Source organism: Ambystoma mexicanum, chromosome 1q (genome assembly GCF_040938575.1).
Source record: "Ambystoma mexicanum isolate Mex_15411 chromosome 1q, UKY_AmexF1_1, whole genome shotgun sequence".
Lineage (NCBI taxonomy): Eukaryota > Metazoa > Chordata > Amphibia > Caudata > Ambystomatidae > Ambystoma > Ambystoma mexicanum.
In genome coordinates this window covers 815727004-815747452 of record NC_090922.1, presented here as the reverse complement: position 1 = coordinate 815747452, position 20449 = coordinate 815727004, and the positions used below count along the sequence as shown (strand labels likewise).

At 44.2% G+C, this 20449-nt stretch overlaps 1 protein-coding gene across 4 annotated transcripts in view; it reads right to left on the bottom strand.

The window, feature by feature from the left end:
- Positions 1-20449, bottom strand: part of LOC138537078 (2-5A-dependent ribonuclease-like) — a 402978-nt gene that overhangs the window by 298793 nt on the left and 83736 nt on the right. For all 4 annotated transcript variants that reach the window (XM_069641426.1, XM_069641425.1, XM_069641424.1 and 1 more), the window contains exons 2-3: positions 10384-12054; positions 8486-8586 (exon numbers count right to left, since the gene is read on the bottom strand). In XM_069641426.1, the coding sequence (XP_069497527.1) occupies positions 8486-8586; positions 10384-11872 (1590 nt within the window). In that variant the 5' untranslated portion in view covers positions 11873-12054. The remainder of the gene's footprint in view (positions 1-8485; positions 8587-10383; positions 12055-20449) is intronic.

Sequence of the window (20449 nt, the reverse complement as noted above, 5' to 3'; positions counted from 1 at the left end):
TTATCATTAGTAGAAATCATAACACCCATTAGAAGAATAGGTACTATCTGTAGAGAACCATTACCCATTATTAGACTCACTGTTAGAATAATTAGAATCTTTGCTATGGAATCATTCCATTATTGCATTCTGTTTAGTTCTGATTAGTACATTGCTGAAGTAGACACTGTCCACATATTAGACTGCCACCTTTGTATGCATTTGCAATATGCTTTTAGAATGATATTGTATGTATATAGTGCTTGCCATTTAGAATGATAGAGAAACATGCTGCCACTTTGCACTTTGCCATTTGAAATAGAATGACACTTGCACTGCCATATATCTGAAGTGCCATGTAGTGTTTTAGAGATACAATATGATATGCTATGTATTTATGTTTGCATTAGATATAGCACTTAGGCTGAGAGAGAAAATGCATTGCTTGCACCACACACACACTGTCATATTTGAAATGCATGAAAAGCCATTCACACATTGTTATGCTTTGTAGAGACACATTTAGAGATATGTTTGGTATGTATGTATGTATGTTGAGTTATTTAGAAGGAGTTGCTTTATAGTGCCTGGATTTGCGGTTAACGCTAGAAAGCATTAGGCTGGCATTTGAATCCATTTGCTGATGGAGAAAGAGACTGGGCTCAGTGCGGAGAATTGTTTTGTAAACATTGGCAGAGAGAGACAGATAACATGGACTCTTGTCCTAGTAGAGACGGCCTAGGAAGCTTATCAGCTTGGCTGGTGTGCTTCGCGGAGACAACCCAAAGGTGTGGGCTGCGCCCAGGGAGTGACTATGGAGAGATGGAGAGGTGCCTTTTGCATGTGAGGGATGGGGCCTAAGAGCATTTTGTAATGCAGAGTGAAGCCTACAGTGGAGAGAATGGAGAAACAGGGAATAGATGATGTATTTCGCAACATACTCGGAAGGCCATGAAAGAAAGATATGATGTTCCAATGTCACTTTGACACGCAGTAACAGGACATGCCGAGACAAGTAACACACAAGGAGACAGGCAGGCATTTTGCTAAACGCTGAGGGAGAGACATTCTTAGACACTCTTAGCTTATAGAATGTATGTCACCATAGTGATGTGTGCGTCATTGGAGACTATAACCAGGAGGGCTGGAGAGAGAGAGGGAGAGAGGAGAGAGGAAGAGTTATGAGGAGACTGGAGAGTTGTGGGAGTCTGCACGAGAGGGAACTGCACGAGAGATCGAGAGTTGGCCAGAGAGATCGGGAGAGCCACAGAGAGAGAGTTGGCTGGATATGGTGCTTGGTGCAGCAGACTGATGGGCCTTGATGAGATCGAGGAGGCAGAGAGAGTGCTTGGCAGTTGGCAGTCTTGCAGCCTGCCACTGACTGATTGAGGCCTGGCTGGAAAGACAGCAGAATGGGAAGTATGGGTTTGGCCTAGGCTTAAATTGATTGATATGAACAGACAGACAGACAGACAGACACACACACACACACACACACCCCTTTGGGAGAGGAGAGTGTGGATGGTGTGGATTGATGGTGTGGATTTACCCATGAAGGTGATGGATGCTAGCGCTTGCATTAGATTGCATTAGAACCACACACTTGCAGCACAGGCTTACATTAGGAACCTGAAAGGCTTATAGATACTGCATGGTAGCTTTGCACCAGAAGTATAAAAGGTGCAAATTAGACATAGCATTAAAACTGCCTGCATTGTCATGTATTATGTTTAGCTGTATGTATATAAATAAATGTATCCCATTGTTATAAATTGAATCGATTCTTTGTGTTTTCTTTGTGTCTTAGTGTTATTTGTTATTACCCATGGTAGTAAGATAGGTGTATGTTATTTGGCGTAATCTAGGAGTACACAGTGCACATGGGGCCTGATACGAATGCAGCTAAAGGGGGTGTATAGTGATCCATAACCCCCAATAGGATATTGTCAAAGATTGTCTGAAGACCGGAGAGCGTGCTTGCCCAAAAAGGGGGGGCAACACAACGGTTAGGGGTTTGGGTTTTTCAAACTCACAAGTTAGTGAGTTAGTGTAACAAAATAGGTTAATGGAATTACTATGTAGCCGCCCAGTACTCCACATAGGGTGGTGTGCGCTGGACCCATAATGTTAAGGTAAGTAAGACAGGGGTCATCTTACTATCATTGGGAACAGTAGTTCACTCAAGAAAAGTTAAACATTAAGAGGAATCCAAGGGACTTTTCAGTGGCACTGCACAAAAGGTGCTGTGTGTCAACATGCAAAACAGATGACTATGGAGTTTACCAGACTCCATAAAACAGTAAGGAACATAGAAAATCATAGTCTGGAAAACACATGGGTGAGTGAGAAAAAGGTCTCACTCACTCAGGAGTCAAAATTAAAAAGCCCTGAGTCCAGCAAAAGAGCTGTGGGTCTCTAAGGTTAAAAGGAATTGACACAGACATGAAAATTCTCCCTAACACTTGTCCCAAACTGTAATGGGTGGACATGTGTGAATTGGTTGTGTGGGACATGTGCTTTCAGCTTGGGGCTGTGTTGGGCATGACTGACACATGGCTCTTAATATGGTATATGCTGAGATACACACATCGAGGTGGAATTGAGAGTCAAATATATTTTAATTGCACTCAAAGCAGCTGCAGATGTTCCTGCTCCTACCCCCTTGGAGAGAATCCTGAAATCTGAGCAACGACATTGGCTGACAGGACTCTCTAATTCCATAGTCACAGTTCCTCCACCTTTGGTCGACGGCTCCTTCTTGTGCTCAGACACAAGCGAGTAACTGTACTTGAGGGTGTTCCACCACTCCTTGATGCCCTCTATCCATCTGCCTGAGGCTGCCTGCAGAAGTCAGGAGGTCCAAAAGAAGTATCTAGGTCCGATCCAGGGACTTCTCCTGTGACCTCTGACAAAGTTACCTACCTGTTACTTTGGGCATATAAGCACTGTCCTTTGGGCATCTATTCACACCAGCGTCCAGAGCAAAGGGAAGACAGAGCTACGGGTAGCTACTACATCCATCTCCATTTCATTTTGTGTTCCCTGTTAGGCCCTGTTTGCCAGAGGTTTCCATAAAAATTCCTTGCATACAGCACACAAACAACATTCAAATCTAACTCCAACACTCCACTAAAACAACTATTTGCATACACCTGCACCTGTGAGCTTCCTAATTACTGTACTGTCTCTCCACACTGTGCTACTCACCTATAATGCATTCACTCCTGCTCTTCCTGCTGCTCCTCCTACTCACCTCTCCCTACGCTTTCTCCAATAATGCTACAACATCCTCCTTTCGTATCCCTTTTATAAAACTCACAACTCGAAACTCCCACTACTCCATCTCTCTTCCACCTCCTTCCAACGAACAGAGCCGGCAAGCTAACCATACCTCATTTAACACCTATCCACCTCGCCTCTCTTCCTCTGAGACACAACTTCTATACTCTTCCTTATCCCATCAACTGAACAATGCACTCTGGAATGCTCAGTCTGTAGGCAACACAACTCCTTTATCACTGGCTACTTTCACTCGAGCTCTCCTCCCCTAGACCTTCTTGCTATCACTGAAACCTGGATTTCTTCATCTGAAACTACCACTTTGGCAGCCCTACACGACTCCAAACTATACTTCATGCAGTCTCATCGATTGACTGGCAGAGGTGGAGGCGTCGGACACCTACTCTCTTCCCGCCTCGATGCCTCACAAATCTCCAATGCCACGACCTCTACCTTTTTTGAATTCACCATCTCTACTATTGCTCTGCCTTACTCAGTTCACATCATCTCCATCGCCTTCCGAGTCCCACTGGACCATTCTTTGATGATCTTGGGCAACTCCTTGATTCTCTTTCCACTAAATATCACATCATTCCCCTTAGGTGACTTTAACCTTCCCTGTCCAACGGCTTCTCAGAAATCTGAACTTCAGTCTTTTCTTAGTGACCACACTCTCCGCTCTGTCCATAACCTACCTGCCCACACAGCGGGTAACTCTTTGGATCTCTTATTCATCTCTACCTCTCTCTCAGCCACTAATACCACTGTCACATCATCCATATCTGATCACTCAATTGTTTCCACCACCATTTCCTTTCCACCCTCTGACCTTTCCTCAGCACTTCCTTCACCTATTGCTAAAGGAATGTTAAACCTTCTGCCATTCCCCTTTCTCTCAGATACTACAGTTCTCAATGCCTATTCCACCAAACATGCCTTTTCCAACTTCCAATCCCTACTATTTGACTCATCCTCCTCTCACTTCCCACTTCTTACTTTCACCCCTGAGTCTCAGCATCCCCATCCAACAGGTCATCCCATTCATATGCGCTCTCTCCACACATACATGTGTCGGCTGCTGTGCAAATGGAGGTGTACCCACTCGCATGTGGACCTGAAACTCTACCTCTCTGCCCTGATCTCGCTCAAGTCCACTCTTGATAGAGCGAAAAGGGAATTCTACCTAACCCTCATTGACTCTCACTCCAACCATCCTCACCAGCTACAGGACACCCTAAAGTCACTCCTCACTCCTCTTAAGTCTTTGACTATCAACTCCATTCTCACAGCTCATGACCTAGCTAAATACTTTGCTGCTACATTTACAAAAGTAGAGCCGCTCTCCTGACCTTCCTCACACTCCCTCCTCCTACATTTTACACTCCACCTACTCTACCATCATCCTCTGCCTCTATCTTCCACTTTAGTCACAATACTACTGACAAAGTGCTATCTCTACTGTTGAAAGGCTGTGCCCCATCAGACCCTCTTGCTCCTCAGCTAGTCAAGTCTATTGGCTCTTTAGTGGCTTCTCACCAAGCCAAACTCTTCAACATGTCCTTCGACTCTGCTTGCTTTCCCTCTACAGCCATGGTCATACCTCACCTAAAAACACAAGGCGCTGACCCAGACCTACCGGCTACCTTTTACCTTGTGTCATTAATTCCACACTACTTTAAGTGCTCTAAATGGTTGTGTCGAAATTCTTGCCAATTTATTACACATTCACAACCTTCAAGACCCCCTACATGCAGGTTTCCGCTCCTGCCACTCCATGGAAACTGCTCTAATGAATGTGTCTAACTTCATTGTCTCTGCAAAGCACTCATACTTACCTCTGTACTAACTCACGTTGACCTGTCTGCTGTCTTTGACAATGTCGATCACTCTGATCTCCTTAATACTCTCTTGCTTCTTGCGATTCGCAATCAAGCCCTTGCCTGGATTGAATCATGCCTTTGCACGTCACCAATTCTCTGTCTCCTGGAGCAAGAACACCCCTCAACTCACTCGTCTAACTGCTGGTGTTCCACAAGGCTCTGTCTTGGGTCCACTCCTCTTTACACTCTACACGTCTGCTCTTGGGGCACTAATCTCCACATTTGGGTTCTTGTACCAACTGTTTGCGGGCCACATCCAAATATTCTTCTCTTTTCCTCAACTCTACTCTGATCCCTCTATCAAAATGACCAACTGTCTCTCTGCCATTAAATGTTGGATGGCTCTTCACTCTCTGATGTAAAGCTCTACCAAAACAGAGGGGCTCTTCTTCTCTGTCAAATGCTCTCTCTCATCTCTTCCTCTGCCTATCCAGGGTACAACGTCCTTTCATCGCGGGACATTTTTTCGCTGGGTTTTTTACTGCAAATTTTTTATCAGAAAAAACCCATCAAATTTTTTGGGGGGGTAAAAATGTATGTACATGGGATGTGGTTTTTTGGTAATAGATATAAAGTGAAATGGAATGGGGGTTGGGGGGAACCCCGCAAAAAAACGTCCCGCGATTAAATGACATGGAACCCTATCCAGTACCCACTTGACATTCTCCCCTACTCTTCTTCAGCTAGAAACTTCAGCCCTTCTCACACCTTCTCTACTTTCCTCTCCAAAACTGGAACAGCAGTTCACCTCAACATCCTAAATTTTAGGAAAACCAGGCACCTCCTTCCGTTCAACATTGCCAAGCATCTCCTACCCACTCTTGTCTTCTCTAAACTGGACTACTGTGCCAGCATCCTCTTTGGTCTCCCCAACTATGGTTTCTGTCCCCTTGACAAGATCATTAACTTCGCTACCAGGACTCTCTTTGAACTCCCTCACTTCACACCTACTTCCTCGTACTGTCACCAGGCTGGATGGCCACGGATGAAAAACAGGGCCAGATTTAAATTCTTCCCTTGGTTCACAAATCTATCCATGGTAAGGCACCATTGTATCTATCCCCCTCTATCCACCTCCACAAGCCTCATCATAATCTCTGCTCTGCCTCCTCGACTACCCTCATGGCTCCTCGCCCTCCCTCTGCTTCCTCTTGCTTCAGCTTCTACTCTCGTCTTGCTCCACTTGCATGGAATTCTCTTCCCCTGGACATCTGAGAAACAATCCACACAGATTTGTTCAAACCAAACTAAAAGCCTACCTCCTTGCCTCAGAGTTACCCTCTTAACATACATCTCATCTGCCGGCTAGCTAACATTTTTCCCTCGCCACTAACCTGCCTCTGTCCCTCTGCCTCCACTCTAGCACTTCAACCGTCATGGACACATCCTGAGCACATCTGGCCGTACCGCCTACCTGCACTTACAAAGGTCATGTTAATTGTCCTTAATCTATGTAGGCCTACTTATGTATTGTCCCCGGTGACTGTTCCATTTACTCCCGTCCACAACCTGGTCAGAAGGTCCCTCAAAGTCACCCCATTGTAAGAATCTAGTGTATGTTGTTTTGTGATCAAAAGAGCATTGTTCCTCCTGTATATAAATACATAAATAAATGTGCATTACATGAGGAGTGGGTGGGGATGGGCACTAGGCAGTGTCTGAGGTCTTTCATGCATGGGCCCTCGTCTGGGCATTGGTCTTCCTAATAAGGGGGGCAGAGAGCAGGGCTGGCTCCTTTGCTACCTCTGCCGCCAGCACTTCCACATTTTCCTCAGATAATTCCACCTTAGGGGGGCGGCCATCACCACCAACTCAACCATGGCCGCCTCCTCCAGATTGGGATTTGCCATTGATTTTGCCTGGATGGCAGCCGGAAATAGTAGTTCCTTGTGGACAGACTTTACAAAATGGCATTCGCAGTGCTTCCACTTCCCCCGCACATGCTGTAAATCTCTTTAAGTAGTAAGGGTAATTCCTATTTACCACTTGCAAAAATGCTGGTTTTTCTTCCCGCTGCGATTGCTTTACCTCTACACCATCAAATCTGAGGCATCCACTCATAAGACCATACGTTGTAACAATATTTACTCCATGTAGCCATTCTCAGGGGAACTTCAGCAAACTCATAATAAGGGACAAACTGTCACTGCATCCAAGTCCCAACAACGGTGAGATGAAAAACACACATTAAGGACCAGCAGGGAACTAGGTGAGCTGTCGATCAATACATGGAATTGGGCAGAAGAATGATTCAAAAGGTTTCAGGGAACCTAACCCTTGCAAGTGCAAGACCTACGACTCCAACACTGCAGGTGATCCAATAGGATGGTGTTGTTGACAGTGGCCAATGGAGCTGAAAAATTCCATAGGGTATTAACTCTGATAATGCCTCTATTTCTCATCATCCCACTGTCTTCCTCCATTCTCCAGAAAGACTGAAGTGTTTTCACGCAGTGGCACTGACCAGAGGGGGGCTTTCTGAATCTTAGGTACCTTTAGAACGAGAAGTACAGAAGGCACTTAATCTATTTCCTGAGTGATAGAGACAAATAATGAATGTGATCTACTTGTATATCATTCTGCACAGTTGTTAATTAAATGTTGGAATCTACGCTTGCGATAGTCCCCTGCTGAATATTGACTGAGGGCCGCTTCAAAGCACATGCTTATGTTAAGGTAGGGGTGTAATTTAAGTCCACGGAAAAGCTCTGCACCAAATTACTGGTGACCAGCGGAAGCAGCTGGGAGGTTGTCCTAGTCGCACATCTATGACATACTTTTCCGCACCAACTCCTTTCTATAGACCTACATGGAAGAACTTCTAAACCATCTGAGCTATGGGAACTTACACTGTTACCCTGCAGATATGGCAGATTCATCTCGAAGCCGAAAATATATGTATGTTGCCCTCCCTCCCAAAGAATGTGCCAGGTCAGACCGAGACAGAAAAAAGAGACAGACACCACTATCGTCAGAGCGACCGAGTTGAAAGGGCAGACTTCCACTAACTGCAAAGGGACATTGAAGAGCAGAAAAACAGACACCATTTTCTACAGAGAAGACCACATAAATCGAATCACAGACAGCACTTTATACTGAGTGACCCAAGATGGCCGAAGCGCAGACAAGAATGTCTACAGAGAACTATGTAGTGGGCTCACAGCACTAGCTGCAGTGCGAGTGGGACAGAGAAGTACGGAGACCACACTTAAGTGGGAAAGCCATAAGGTGGGATTGAAGACCAGGCGCCACCATTTGCAGAGACCTAAGAGCAGAATGACAGATGCCACCATCAACAGAAAGACCATCATGTTGGGCAGACCAGATGCCTCTGGAGCTTACCTTACCTTCATGTCACCTTTGATCAGCTCCCTCTTGGCATTCGCAACACTGTCTTCAAATTGCAGGCTTTTGTCGAAGTCTGCCAAGTAGCCTTTTCCTCTATGATCTAAGGACAGTGAGAATGCTTTAATAGACAACCAGCATCTATTCCCTTCAGTTACAACATGCGACGCTCCAGTGGAAGAAGCGCACAAAAACTGTTATTTCACTTTATACAGCCTTTATTTATGTTCTCAAAAGGAACTGTCTTTCATAGCATTGCCTAGATGTTGCTCCCACTCATAAAAGTCTCTTGTTGGGAAATGTCTCTCATTTCACAGATGCAAGGTCTAAGCAGCCGGATCGGTCTCTTTATTAAAATCACCTATACACCCTTTGGCAAGTCATCTCCCAGAATGCAGTAACTGAGTTTCCCTTCTCTCACAGTTAAACTGGGACACTTTGTTACTATGACTATGTTTTCCACGATGCAGATTCTGAGCTCTCATTCTCTCCCAGCCACCCTAAATACTTAGGTACGTAGGACAGCAAATGCCAGAATTCAGTGTCTGAAATGTCCTCCTCTGACAGTCTTTATGGAGCATGTGGTTACTGTGACTAAATGTCCTCAAATCCAGCGTCAGAGCTCCCTTTCTCTCAAACACTTTCTTACACAATTTTGTACTTTGACCACAATTGCAAGAATTGCGTGCTCGAAATGTCCTTCTCTGGGGGCACGTGTGCACAGCCAGCCACTGTAGGACTGCCGGGCCTGGGGCACGTGTGCACAGCCAGCCACTGTAGGACTGGCGGGCCTGGGGCACGTGTGCACAGCCAGCCACTGTAGGACTGCCGGGCCTGGGGCACGTGTGCACAGCCAGCCACTGTAGGACTGCTGGGCCTGGGGCACGTGGCCCCAGACCATAGAGGTCAGGTTGCTCTATTTGGTCAAACTGAAAATGAACACTGTGACACATTTTTAGGCAGATTAAGTTGCAATAAATTGATCTAGAATCTATTATTTTTTGGACCAGCATCATGTCATAGTTGGTTCAAATCAGACAACTCTAAGAGGCGATAGTGTCAATAAACGATTGCATCGATAGGATGCACTTTCTCTATTGTGTTTGTGGCTGGCAAGAGATGCTAAAGGGAGGGGGGACTATGCATTATGGACACTATAAAGCGTATTCTAGTACTACGGGCATTTATACAAAGATCATTTCTCTCCTAGGAAAACCAAGCAGCAACATGTTGGCCTTTCAATGGAGGGATTACTGCTACGTTTCTCATGGGGACAGTCCCAAAGCTGTACACTGAAGACCTGTTCTGGAATAAATGCTGTTAATACCAGAACCAGCATTTTTTCCGGACCAGGAAACACAGGTTTGCCAGTAGGGGCAGTGAACTGACCTGCCAGGAGTTCAGGTCCCTACCGGCAAATCATGGCCAGAACTAATGGTACTACCGGTGCCGGTAATTCCAGCAATACCATCCTATGTATTCCTATGGGACTCTATCGAACAGGAACTTACCAGCGTCTTGTGGAGATGGTAAGGCAGTTTCACTGGTATCCCACTGGTAATTCTGGCAGGATACCTGTGAAAGTAATGAGGGCAGCATTACCTCTCATTAAATGTGTAGCCACCTTACCACTGACCTCTAAAATGCTTTTATTAGGGCGTAGCATCTTTAAATCAGTGGGAAGCAGAAGATGGGTTGCAATTATGAAAAGGCTAGTGCTTTTATGGTATGCTTTTCTAAGTTAAAGCCAGACGTTGTCTATAAAGAAGGCACACAAAGGACATACAATGATTCACCTGATACTGCAATGTGCCTATGGACAACACGCATGGATTTCACCTTAAGTGCCCTCCCCACTTTATCTTCTCTTCACTCTACGCATTAGGAGCACTATACTTACCTATCAAAATGTTGGCAGGACACACATCCTGGTGAACAAAGTTTGATTGGTGCAAGTCCTCGACAGCTTGGAATATATCCTTCAGGATATTTTTGGCATCCTCCAGATTTTGGTTGTCATGTTCTTCAAGGTTCTTCTCGCATAACATGAGGCACAGGTAATAGCGAGAATCATCTTCTTCAGTTGCGAGGAGCTTCATGGTATGGCTCCTGCCCTGAAAATATTTCAGGCATTGCTGCTCCCGCAAGAACCGTTCATTCGCACTTCCTTGCATGGTCATCTTCACCGCCACCTCATGCCCATCGTGGATGCCCAGATAGATGCCAACGCCAGTGGTATCTTTGATTTTGTATTCATCATTGACAAATATCTCCAGCTTTCCTTTGAGTGGCCGCTTCATTGCATGGAGTTGACGCAACTTGCCCGCCCAGTGTTTGCTGACAGGAGCAAATGGAGTATGAACCCCAATTGGATCTACCTCAGCCTTATGGTGTAGAAGTAGCTTCACCAAAGAGGAGTTATAATTGATCAGGGCTTCTCGAATTAAGCCTTTACCTGTTGGGTCTGCACCGCTTTCTAGCAAGAGTTCAGATGTTTCATAATCATCCTTTTTGACTGCCACCTGCAGTGCGGTCCTGCCTGTGTTATCCGGTGTGTCAACTTCGATGCCACCCTTCTCCAGTAAAGCCTTCACCAAGCGTGGCCTCTTCATCTCTGCTGCCAGGAAAAGAGCAGTTCTGCCATTTATGTCCCTTATATCCACCTCAGCACCTTTATCCAACAGGATACGGATGACATCATCCCTGGTGGGTTCTGGACTATTCAAGGCATGAAGAAATGCGCTCCTTCCATGAAGGTCCTGGTGGTTCACTCTGGCTCCTTTCTCAAGTAGCATGCTGACCATATTTACATGACCCCTTTTTGCGGCATCCATAAGAGCTGTCTGTCCACCAGAGCTCTTTGACTTTCCCTCATCGGTGGCGCACCTCTCTACATTCACTTCAGCACCGCGCTGTAATAAGTGCTTGACGGTTTCTTCGCGGCCATATATGACGGCTTCCATTAAAGCTGTAAAACCATTGCTGTCTGTCTCGTTGATGTCTGCTCCTTTGGAAAGAAAGCAATCTAAGTATTTCTTATTTCCCAACATCCCAGCAATAATGAAAGGGGTGCAACCATTGTCTTTCTTGGCCAAAGGGTCTGCCCCCCTTTCCAGCAATAGATCTACAGTATCATCCCATTCCATCTGCACGGCTTGGAGCAGTGGGGTCCAGCCATACATAAATGCTGTGTTGACATCAGTTCCTTGCCCTAGCTGTTGACGAACCTTCTCTACTTTGCCTTCAACGACAGCCTCCCAAAGCAAGTTGTCCATTGTGAAAGGTGCAGTGTTGGTCTGTGTAGTGGGCTGGAGGGCAGAGGCTTCACTTTGAACGCCCTCATCTCCGGGCTCTCGACCCTGATGGGAAGCGGCAGCTGCAGCAGCCATTGCTTCTCACCCAAACCAGGTAGAGTAAGAAACTTGACTTAGTGCTTCACTGGAAAACGTATATAACACACTCTGCAAACTGGCTCTCTTCTTTTTGTGTCAGCCTACAGCCGGCAGTAACAGTGGTTTCCAAAGTGATCTGTATTGCTGATGCCAAGCCGTTTCCAATTTCAGCTTCCCACCTAAAAAAAGGCAAAAGGGTACAATTAATGTTATAGCCGCAATAGTAACTTGATATTGATAAAACATCAACCATATTTACTATTCTACTCTGCTTCCATGATGAATCGGGCAGTTCAGTGGCCTGGTACGGAGCTATTGAACATCATGCTAAAACCAATGGATTAAATAGTTTACATTCAAGCATAATGTATACGCTACAGAATAGAATGATTACTAATTATATAGGCACACATTTACCATACGTTTTTTTGGCTCTGGGTAATGTCAACTCCGATAACAGAACCACAATGTACTGGCATCATAGTGGGTATTTGTTGACTAGGACATAGCTAGGTTTCCCCCACACACTAAAATGTCCTACCAATGTGGCTGTGTGGCACTGGGAATACTATGCTCCTAAACTCCCCCAGTGCCATGCAACCCTGAGCAACAAACAGCAGGGTTCTGAAAGGGCAGCTATATGCAGTTAAGTAAGTTCCATATATTAAACTACCTTAAACCAGTGAACACTAGGCCTGGGCAAACGTTCCTCCATTAACCTTGATCACGTACATTTCAGGTGATTCGACCAGGTGAACTAAGGACAAAGTTTTTGAAACGTTTGTCTGAAGTTCGACCACATGGCTTCAAGGGGACACATGGTTGGTGCTGCTTTTCACTGTTAGGCATGTTTCAGAGAGGCAGGAGGTCATGGATGCAGGCAGTCTCAGGAGATTTAGGGCAGGGTTAATAAAAATTGCATTTAGAGTAGTTGAGAAGAAAAACGCATAGGAGAGGTACTAAGTGACTGGGGACCCAGTCAGAGAGTTAGATATCATGTTGGTTTTGCTTACACAGAATTGCATGATGCATTCAGTGAACTGATGAGGGCGAACAACCCAAGTGCTATCATCACCTTTTTGGGGAGGTGGGTGAGAAGCCAATTTTGCTGTGCAATAGAGTTTAGTGGAGGCAGGTAGAACACCAGTCAGTGTCCATCTCTTGAAGGGACTGAACATAACATGAAATCGGTTGTCGCCTCCGAGGAGAAAAAGGAGGAGTTTGGAACGGCTCAGGGCAGCTACGGCGTGAGGCACACTCAATGGATTACACTGGGCGGGAGCTTCAGAGATTCAGGAAAGAAGGTGGCACACCAGTCAGTTACTGTCTCTTAAAGTGCTTGGACGAGGCAAATGCAGTTAGTGAACACCTTTGAGGAGAAGCAGGAGGTGCTGGGAATCCATAAAGCCAGCGTATGGGAGAACATACTTGCCTGATTTTGTTCGGAGGGAGCAGTAGAGATTCAGGGAGGCAGTGGACAAACCTGTCCATCTCTTGAAGTGAGTTGATGACAGATATCTCATATCTGTAACACTACAGCCCCCCCGCCCCGTTTTCTGCACTTATCAGACACACTCTGTCTGTTGCCTTACACTTAGCACTTGCCACCTGCTGGCTGTACTACCCTTGTTTGTTGTTTTTGTTATTTATGTATGTATTTATGTTTCATTTATTATTTGTGTTCCTTTTGATCAGCACTTTCCGCCTCTCCCCCATCCCATGCACTTTTTTCCCCTTACCCTCTCCCAAGCACTTGCGCGTTTTCAATGTCACTGGGCCTAGTAAGATTGTTGTTTTGTTCTCCCTTGTTTCCCTCCCCTCCCTTGCCTTGCCACGCTCTGGAACACTTGTGTACGAGTGCGATACCAATAATATATCAATATCAATATGAAAGTGGGTGACACTTGGGAGGGGGTGCAGGAGGAGCTGGAAATCCTTTAGGGCTGATTGTGCGAGAGGCACATTCGTCTGATTTTGCTGGGAGGGAGAGGCAGAGATTCAGGGAGGCTGGTGACACACCAGTCAGTGTAGCTCTCTTGAAGGGAGTGGACAAGATACGTACCATTGGGTGGTGAGCTGGGGGCCGCTTGTGGGAGAGACACGCCTATCTATTTTTCCTGGGATTGAGCAGCAGGCCCCTCATGGAGGCAGCTGACCCACCTTTCAGTGTGTGCAAGGCACATTTGGAACAACATGTCAGCAGCAAAACAAGCAAAAGGCAGTGGGCGACGTGCTACTTGTATTTTACAGAAGCACTTGCTGTGTGCATTGGGGGGACCAGAAATGCTCAACTGAAGGAATTGTCCAACTCACGTTCCACACCCCACATCACAAGTACATCTGGTATTCATGCTCCGGTACAAGTAAATACAGCAGTATTACACCATGTCGATTCATTTTCATGAGACAAACAGAGGAGGTTGTACATTCAGTTTGTCCACTATCTTAGAGCAGTGGTGTGGGTGCAGATCTCATCCACCAAAGATCAGGGAAGAACCACATAAAAAGTAGTTGAACAGTGGGAAGAGTTAGAAAATCCCAGGTGTTTATCTTTGCTGCCTTTACCCACAGGTGGGTCAGACATTAATGATGATGACAAGATGGCTAATGACCAAGACAAAGATTATGATCCAGCAAATTCCAGTCAGAAATGAGCTTTGTTGCTGGAGAGCAGTGATACTGAAAACGTGGAGGAGAATGACACCATACATGCAGAGACGGTATTACCCCGGAAAGTACTGCAGCTGTTTTAGTGTGTGGGGGTGGGACACCTAGCTCAATCCCCGGCTTACCAAGCGGCATGTAGTAGCAGAACAAGGCTGCGGAGCCGGCTGTTCCCACTGTTTTCTTGTTGCTTTTCCACAAGCATTCAGTTTTTCAGACCCAGAAATCGAGCGGCGGCTCGAGAGCAGCGTCATTGGCACCTGCGGCACCAGCACACTACTGATGCTTAAGAGCCCCTGCTTGCTAAAGCAGGGCAGAGAGGAGCGGGCTGTTCTCTGCTTCTTTTCAGGTGGTTTTCTTTTCTTTCATTCAATCTAAGCCAGGAACTAGCAGCCCTACCCGCACAGCTTACTGGCATTATCTCTACTGCTCCTGCAATAGCTGTCGATGCGCGGTCACCGGTCAACTCTGAAGGAGGAAGCACTAATACTGAAATTACAATTACTTCCTTTTCAGATATTTACTGCTTTTCTGTCTGATTAGGCTGCTCTATGTCATCTTAAAACCTTTAATTCCTGGACCACGCTTATCGGGTCTTGCTTCTGGAATAGCCCAGGAACTCTGACCATTGCAAACTAATGCAGACGATGAACATTGCACCTTTAGAAGCTTGGTGGCCCCAAGGCGGTCGAAGATGGACTAGTGTACACCCATTAAGCCAGTCAGGCATTCCCCAGGGCACCAGGATTTAATTGTTTCTGGTCTATTTTACAAACAGCAAAACTTGCACATACTGATCCTATATATAGGACTTACTACCTTTGCGCTTTAATACTATTGTACTTTGCAGCAGTAACGGGGGGGGGGGGGTTACGTACTGTAATTAATCCCCTCTCTAAGTCAGATTGTTGTACTTCTGGGGGACTTTGAGATGGCACTAAAAGGGAAATTTGCACTGACCTGACGCCTCCAGAGCCGAAAAAGAAAACGAATGCAGTTGTTTTGCCAAGCAAAAAGACAAACAAACTCCTGAATGAAATAGAAGTTTTACTTAATGATTTTAATTTTGAAACTAAAAGTAACCCAAATAAGAGCAGGGCTGAGGGGGGGGGGGGGGGATAGCCATGGAAATACTAAATTGATATAAAAAAATGTAAATTGGTATTCGGGCGAGATAAATCTAAACAAATGGCATTATTAGTAGCATAATTGAGCCTGAAATGCTGTTGCAATACAGAGTATACAAGGGTTTACATCAAGAAGGGGGATGCAAACATTTTAGCAAGATCTTGTTTTTTCGCTGTCAACCCGGCTAATCTTAACAAGCAAAGGATTCAAGCAAGAGATGCCTGGTTTGACAAGGCTTGACAAATAGCAAAGAGAGATCTGCTACTAGCATTAAAAACCAACGTACGCAAGCTTGAAATAGCAAGATTGCACTTGATCTGCTAAAGGAAAAGAAATAAGAATGCAAGCCGAAGAAATGGGAGGACCAGTGGTGCGCTGCCAAGGATGGTGACAACAGTAGTTTCTGGTATATGAACTCAGGACATAGTAACAGCCCTGTTAAGGGGAACACTCTAACAATAGATGCCCGGTACGATTATTTCAGTAAATTATGTGTAACAAAACGAAGTGGCAATACTGCTTTGAGGTCACCGTCCTTCATACCCGAAGGTCATATTACTATAACTGAGACAGATGTATACAAAGCTTTATTTTCACAGAAATCAGGTAAGGCCCCAGGGGTAGACCAACTCCCTGTAGACTTGTTTAAGGCAGAACCAAAGGTTTGTGTGCCTTAAAAAGTTCCATGAGGCAAACTTCAGGTAAGAACTATTCTTTAATAAGATCTCATATGCCCACCGGTTCTTCAGCACAGTTACTCTCAATTGACTTAACACTTCTCTTAGTGCATTTTTCCTCTAGCATTCCATACTCTACATTCCACACTCCATGCCTACCTCAGCATGGAATGTTGCATGTAGAGCATGAAATGCTACACATCTCCCTTATTTACACCATAACAGTAACAAGATTTGACGTTAAATTGAATGGCAACCTACTTAACATCATAAATGAAAATGTCATACTGACAACCTATTTACACTTATCTGGAGAAATATGCAACCAGTTAGATGGCAACAACAATAACATTGATTTGCTTACATATGTATTCATCCTGGCAACATGTGAAGCTAAAACATTAAAGGAGGGAACCAGAGTAATCATTTAGATATATATATATATATATAAATACATATATGCTGGTAACATATAAAATTGAAACACATTGGGGAAGGTATAGTTGTACCTTCAAACTCAGTCTACATAGTCCTTCGAGTATGAAGGTTTACTGCATACATGTTTGGCGCGATCCACACAGTAACTCTTTCCTTCATCCACATCACTGAGACACCTTTTCTCTCTATCACTACGTTTACCATTCACACAATTGAATACCCTATTAACATTCCATACTCTACCACTGAGACCCAACTGCTGCATAAAAATGCTGCGCAACTTCCATAAACTCAGACTAATCAACACCCTTTTCTGCTCTGGTGTGGGGTAACTTTATCCATACCCAGTAACCTTCCTCAACAACACATTTCGTTTCTGCCGACTTAATGTCAAAATTGACTTTATAACACACTTGTTTTCTGGTAATATTCTCTTTGACAGCATCAAAATCAATGTCTTTCAGACATGATCTGCCCAACTAAGGTGGACAAACCCTGGTGTTGGGTTGGCTCCCCCTCAACATCTCAAAGGGAAACCCCTGTAGTGGCATGGGGTGTAAACCTATGTGCCACTACTGTAACCTCTGCTGCTTTCCTTCAATCTCCATTTCCTAATGACTCTCAACAATTCTGTTTATCTCTGGGTGATAGATCGAGCTGGTTTTATGCTCTATGCCATTTCTTTTAAGGAATGTTTCAATTTCTTCAGACACAAGTTGAACCTCATTACCAGCCACAATGGTTGTGGGATAAACTTCTCTCTTAAATATTTCCTCCAAAAACTTAATTATGTCCTTGGAGCAGACATTCTACACCCATGAAATCTCCACCCATCTAGATACCGTATCCACTAAAATGATACAAAACCGTAGAGTCCCTTGACTCCTTAAGGGTCCCACAATGTCGAACCCCACACGCTCCCAAGGTACAGAGGGAATAGACATTACTGTCATGGGTTCTTCTCTTGCAATACAACACTTTGCGGAATCCTCACAAAGGTGACAATCTCTGATCAATCTCTCAACCTGCAAGTCCATTCCAGGCCACCAGTAGTCTTGTCTAATGTGTTGCTTTGTTTTTGTCATGCCTTGATTTCCCTCATGTGCAATCTCTAGAATATTTGTTCTTCTCATACTGGCAGGTGGAAATGCTTTGTCTCCTCTCAAAATCATACTTTATTTATGAGCAACTCATCAAACACATGTCTAATGGCATCGGGCATCGTTCCTTTTCTGATATCACTACTTTTGATGCCACATTCAAGACGTTCCTGACATCTCTAAGTACCTAATCTGTTAACATAGCTTCCTCCCACTCTTTCTCCGATACAATCTCTTGGTTAGCACTTAAAATGTGATCCTCCTCATTGCTATTATCATCTTCATTTTCTACTCCATTGGTTAACCTCAACAGACAATCTGCTGCCTAGTTTATCACTCTGGGTACATATTCTATCTTCCAATTATAATCTTGTAGACCCCCAACCCACTTATGTATCCTAGAAGATACTTAATCCAAACCTTTTACCATGAACATTTGTTTCAAGGGCTTGTGATCCGATATGACTACAAATTTCATTCCCCAAATAAATCGACTGAACTTGTCAATCGCCTACTTAACTTAATAGCAAGTAGCTCTTTTTCAATTGTGGAATAATTATGTTCTGCGTTTCTTATAACTCTGGATGCAAAAGCAATTGGACATTCTTTCCCTTCATTTGTCTGAGACAACACAGCTCCTAGGCCATGATTACTTGCATCTGTTGTGAGGATACTTTTCTTGCTGGGATCAAAACTCTTCAAGGGAGGTGCATTACCCAAAGCAAATTTTATTTCTTCAAATTCACACTCACATTCACCATCCTACTGAAATCTCACTGCTTTCTTCACAAGCTTTCTCATGTGAAAAGTTGTATTTGCCAACTCAGGAATACATTTTGCGTAGTACTCAGCCATTCCTAAAAAGGATATAATCTTCTCCTTGTTATTGGGACTGGGAAAGTTTAAAATGGTATTCACTAGATCTTTCTTCGGTCTAATGCTTTGTTCAGATATCTAGTGCCCTAAGTATTATATGGTAGACCTATGAAATGTGCACTTATTCTTACTCAGTGTTAAACCAGCTTCTTTGAAAGTGTCCAACACTTTTTTAAGCGTGGCCTTGTGTTCAAGTGTTTTCCCATAAACCAATATATCATCTTGTAAACACAATACTCCCTCCATGTGGTGAAATAATTGGTACATAATGTGTTGAAACATGGCAGCTGCCGATACAAGGCCAAAAGGCATGTGCCTACATTGAAACAACCCTTCGGGAGTAATAAATGCTTTTATATTCCTAGAGTATGGGTGTAAAACAATTTGGTGGTACGCAGACTTTAAATCTAAAGTATTCAATATTTTTGCGCCATTAATCGTGCCGAACATCTCTGTTATATTAGGTAAAGGGTGTCTATCTGGTATCGCACATTGATTTACACATGTCAAATCTATGCACAATCTGATATTCCCATTTGTTTTTTGAACAATGACGAATGGTGGGTCCCCCTCAGATGACCCAACCCTTTCAATTACACCTTGATCAAGTTCTTAATTTTATCGCAGCTTTTATGGCTAAAGGCACTGGTCTCACTTTTTGCACAACTGGAATGGCATTGGATTTCATGTAAATTTGTATTCTCGAAAGACAGTGGGCCTCATTCTGACCCTGCCGGTCTGGAAACAAGGGTGCCGGTAAGATTAATGGCACTGTTTCCAGACTGGCATATTACAGGTCTGCCTGCCAGAGCCACAGTGCCCAACAGGTCTGATGCTGCCAGGCACAGCGGCCACGGTAAGCAGACCCATCACGGAAGCACTGGCACCATTAACAACGGGAATGGGGAACAACATTTTACCTGCACCTAGCTCCCGGTCCGGGACTTGAATTCACTGATCCAACCCGTACTAGAGTTAAGATTAAGGACTTCATCAATTGTAAGACCACCTTTGTGGTCTATGCACTTATCTCTGTCTGTGGTAAACTGTATGTGGGCAGCACAATTAGACAACTTTACATTAGAGTAAGAGAACGGTGTGCAGTCAAAAAGTCGAAACAATAAGGTCGAATGTCAAAAATGTCGAAAAGAAAATGTCGAAAAGAAAATGTCGAAAAAAAAAGTCGAATGTTTTATTTTTTTATTTATATGTATTTTTTGGGTTTAGTAATTAAAAAAAGGGGGAAAATAAAAAAAAATACAAAAAAAGCCAGTTTGAGCAGCTAGGATCAGCAGATGCCACTTGCTGGTCACTGGCAACAGAATCATCAATTTGAGGACAAAGCAGATCTATAATGTATTGTTCTAAGGAGAGTCAAGAGAGGAAAGAGGGGAGGGGATACGAAATTGAAATATAGATAAATGGTGAGTAAATATATTTGTCTTTTGCGCTGTACTCAAGTAGGTCTCAATACAAACCACGAGGTTAATGTTTTTTTATGGCAAGGGAATCGCATATTTTTGAAATAATACTATGAGTATGTTTACATGTTATACTGTCCTACCGATTTTGGAAAGATACCTAACTTTTGCTTCCTTGTGATGTATATCAACCTCGTAAGAAAGTGTACTTTTGAAAGAGAGATGCACCTCATCACATCCATATATTCAGGATTCACATGAGTTATAAGA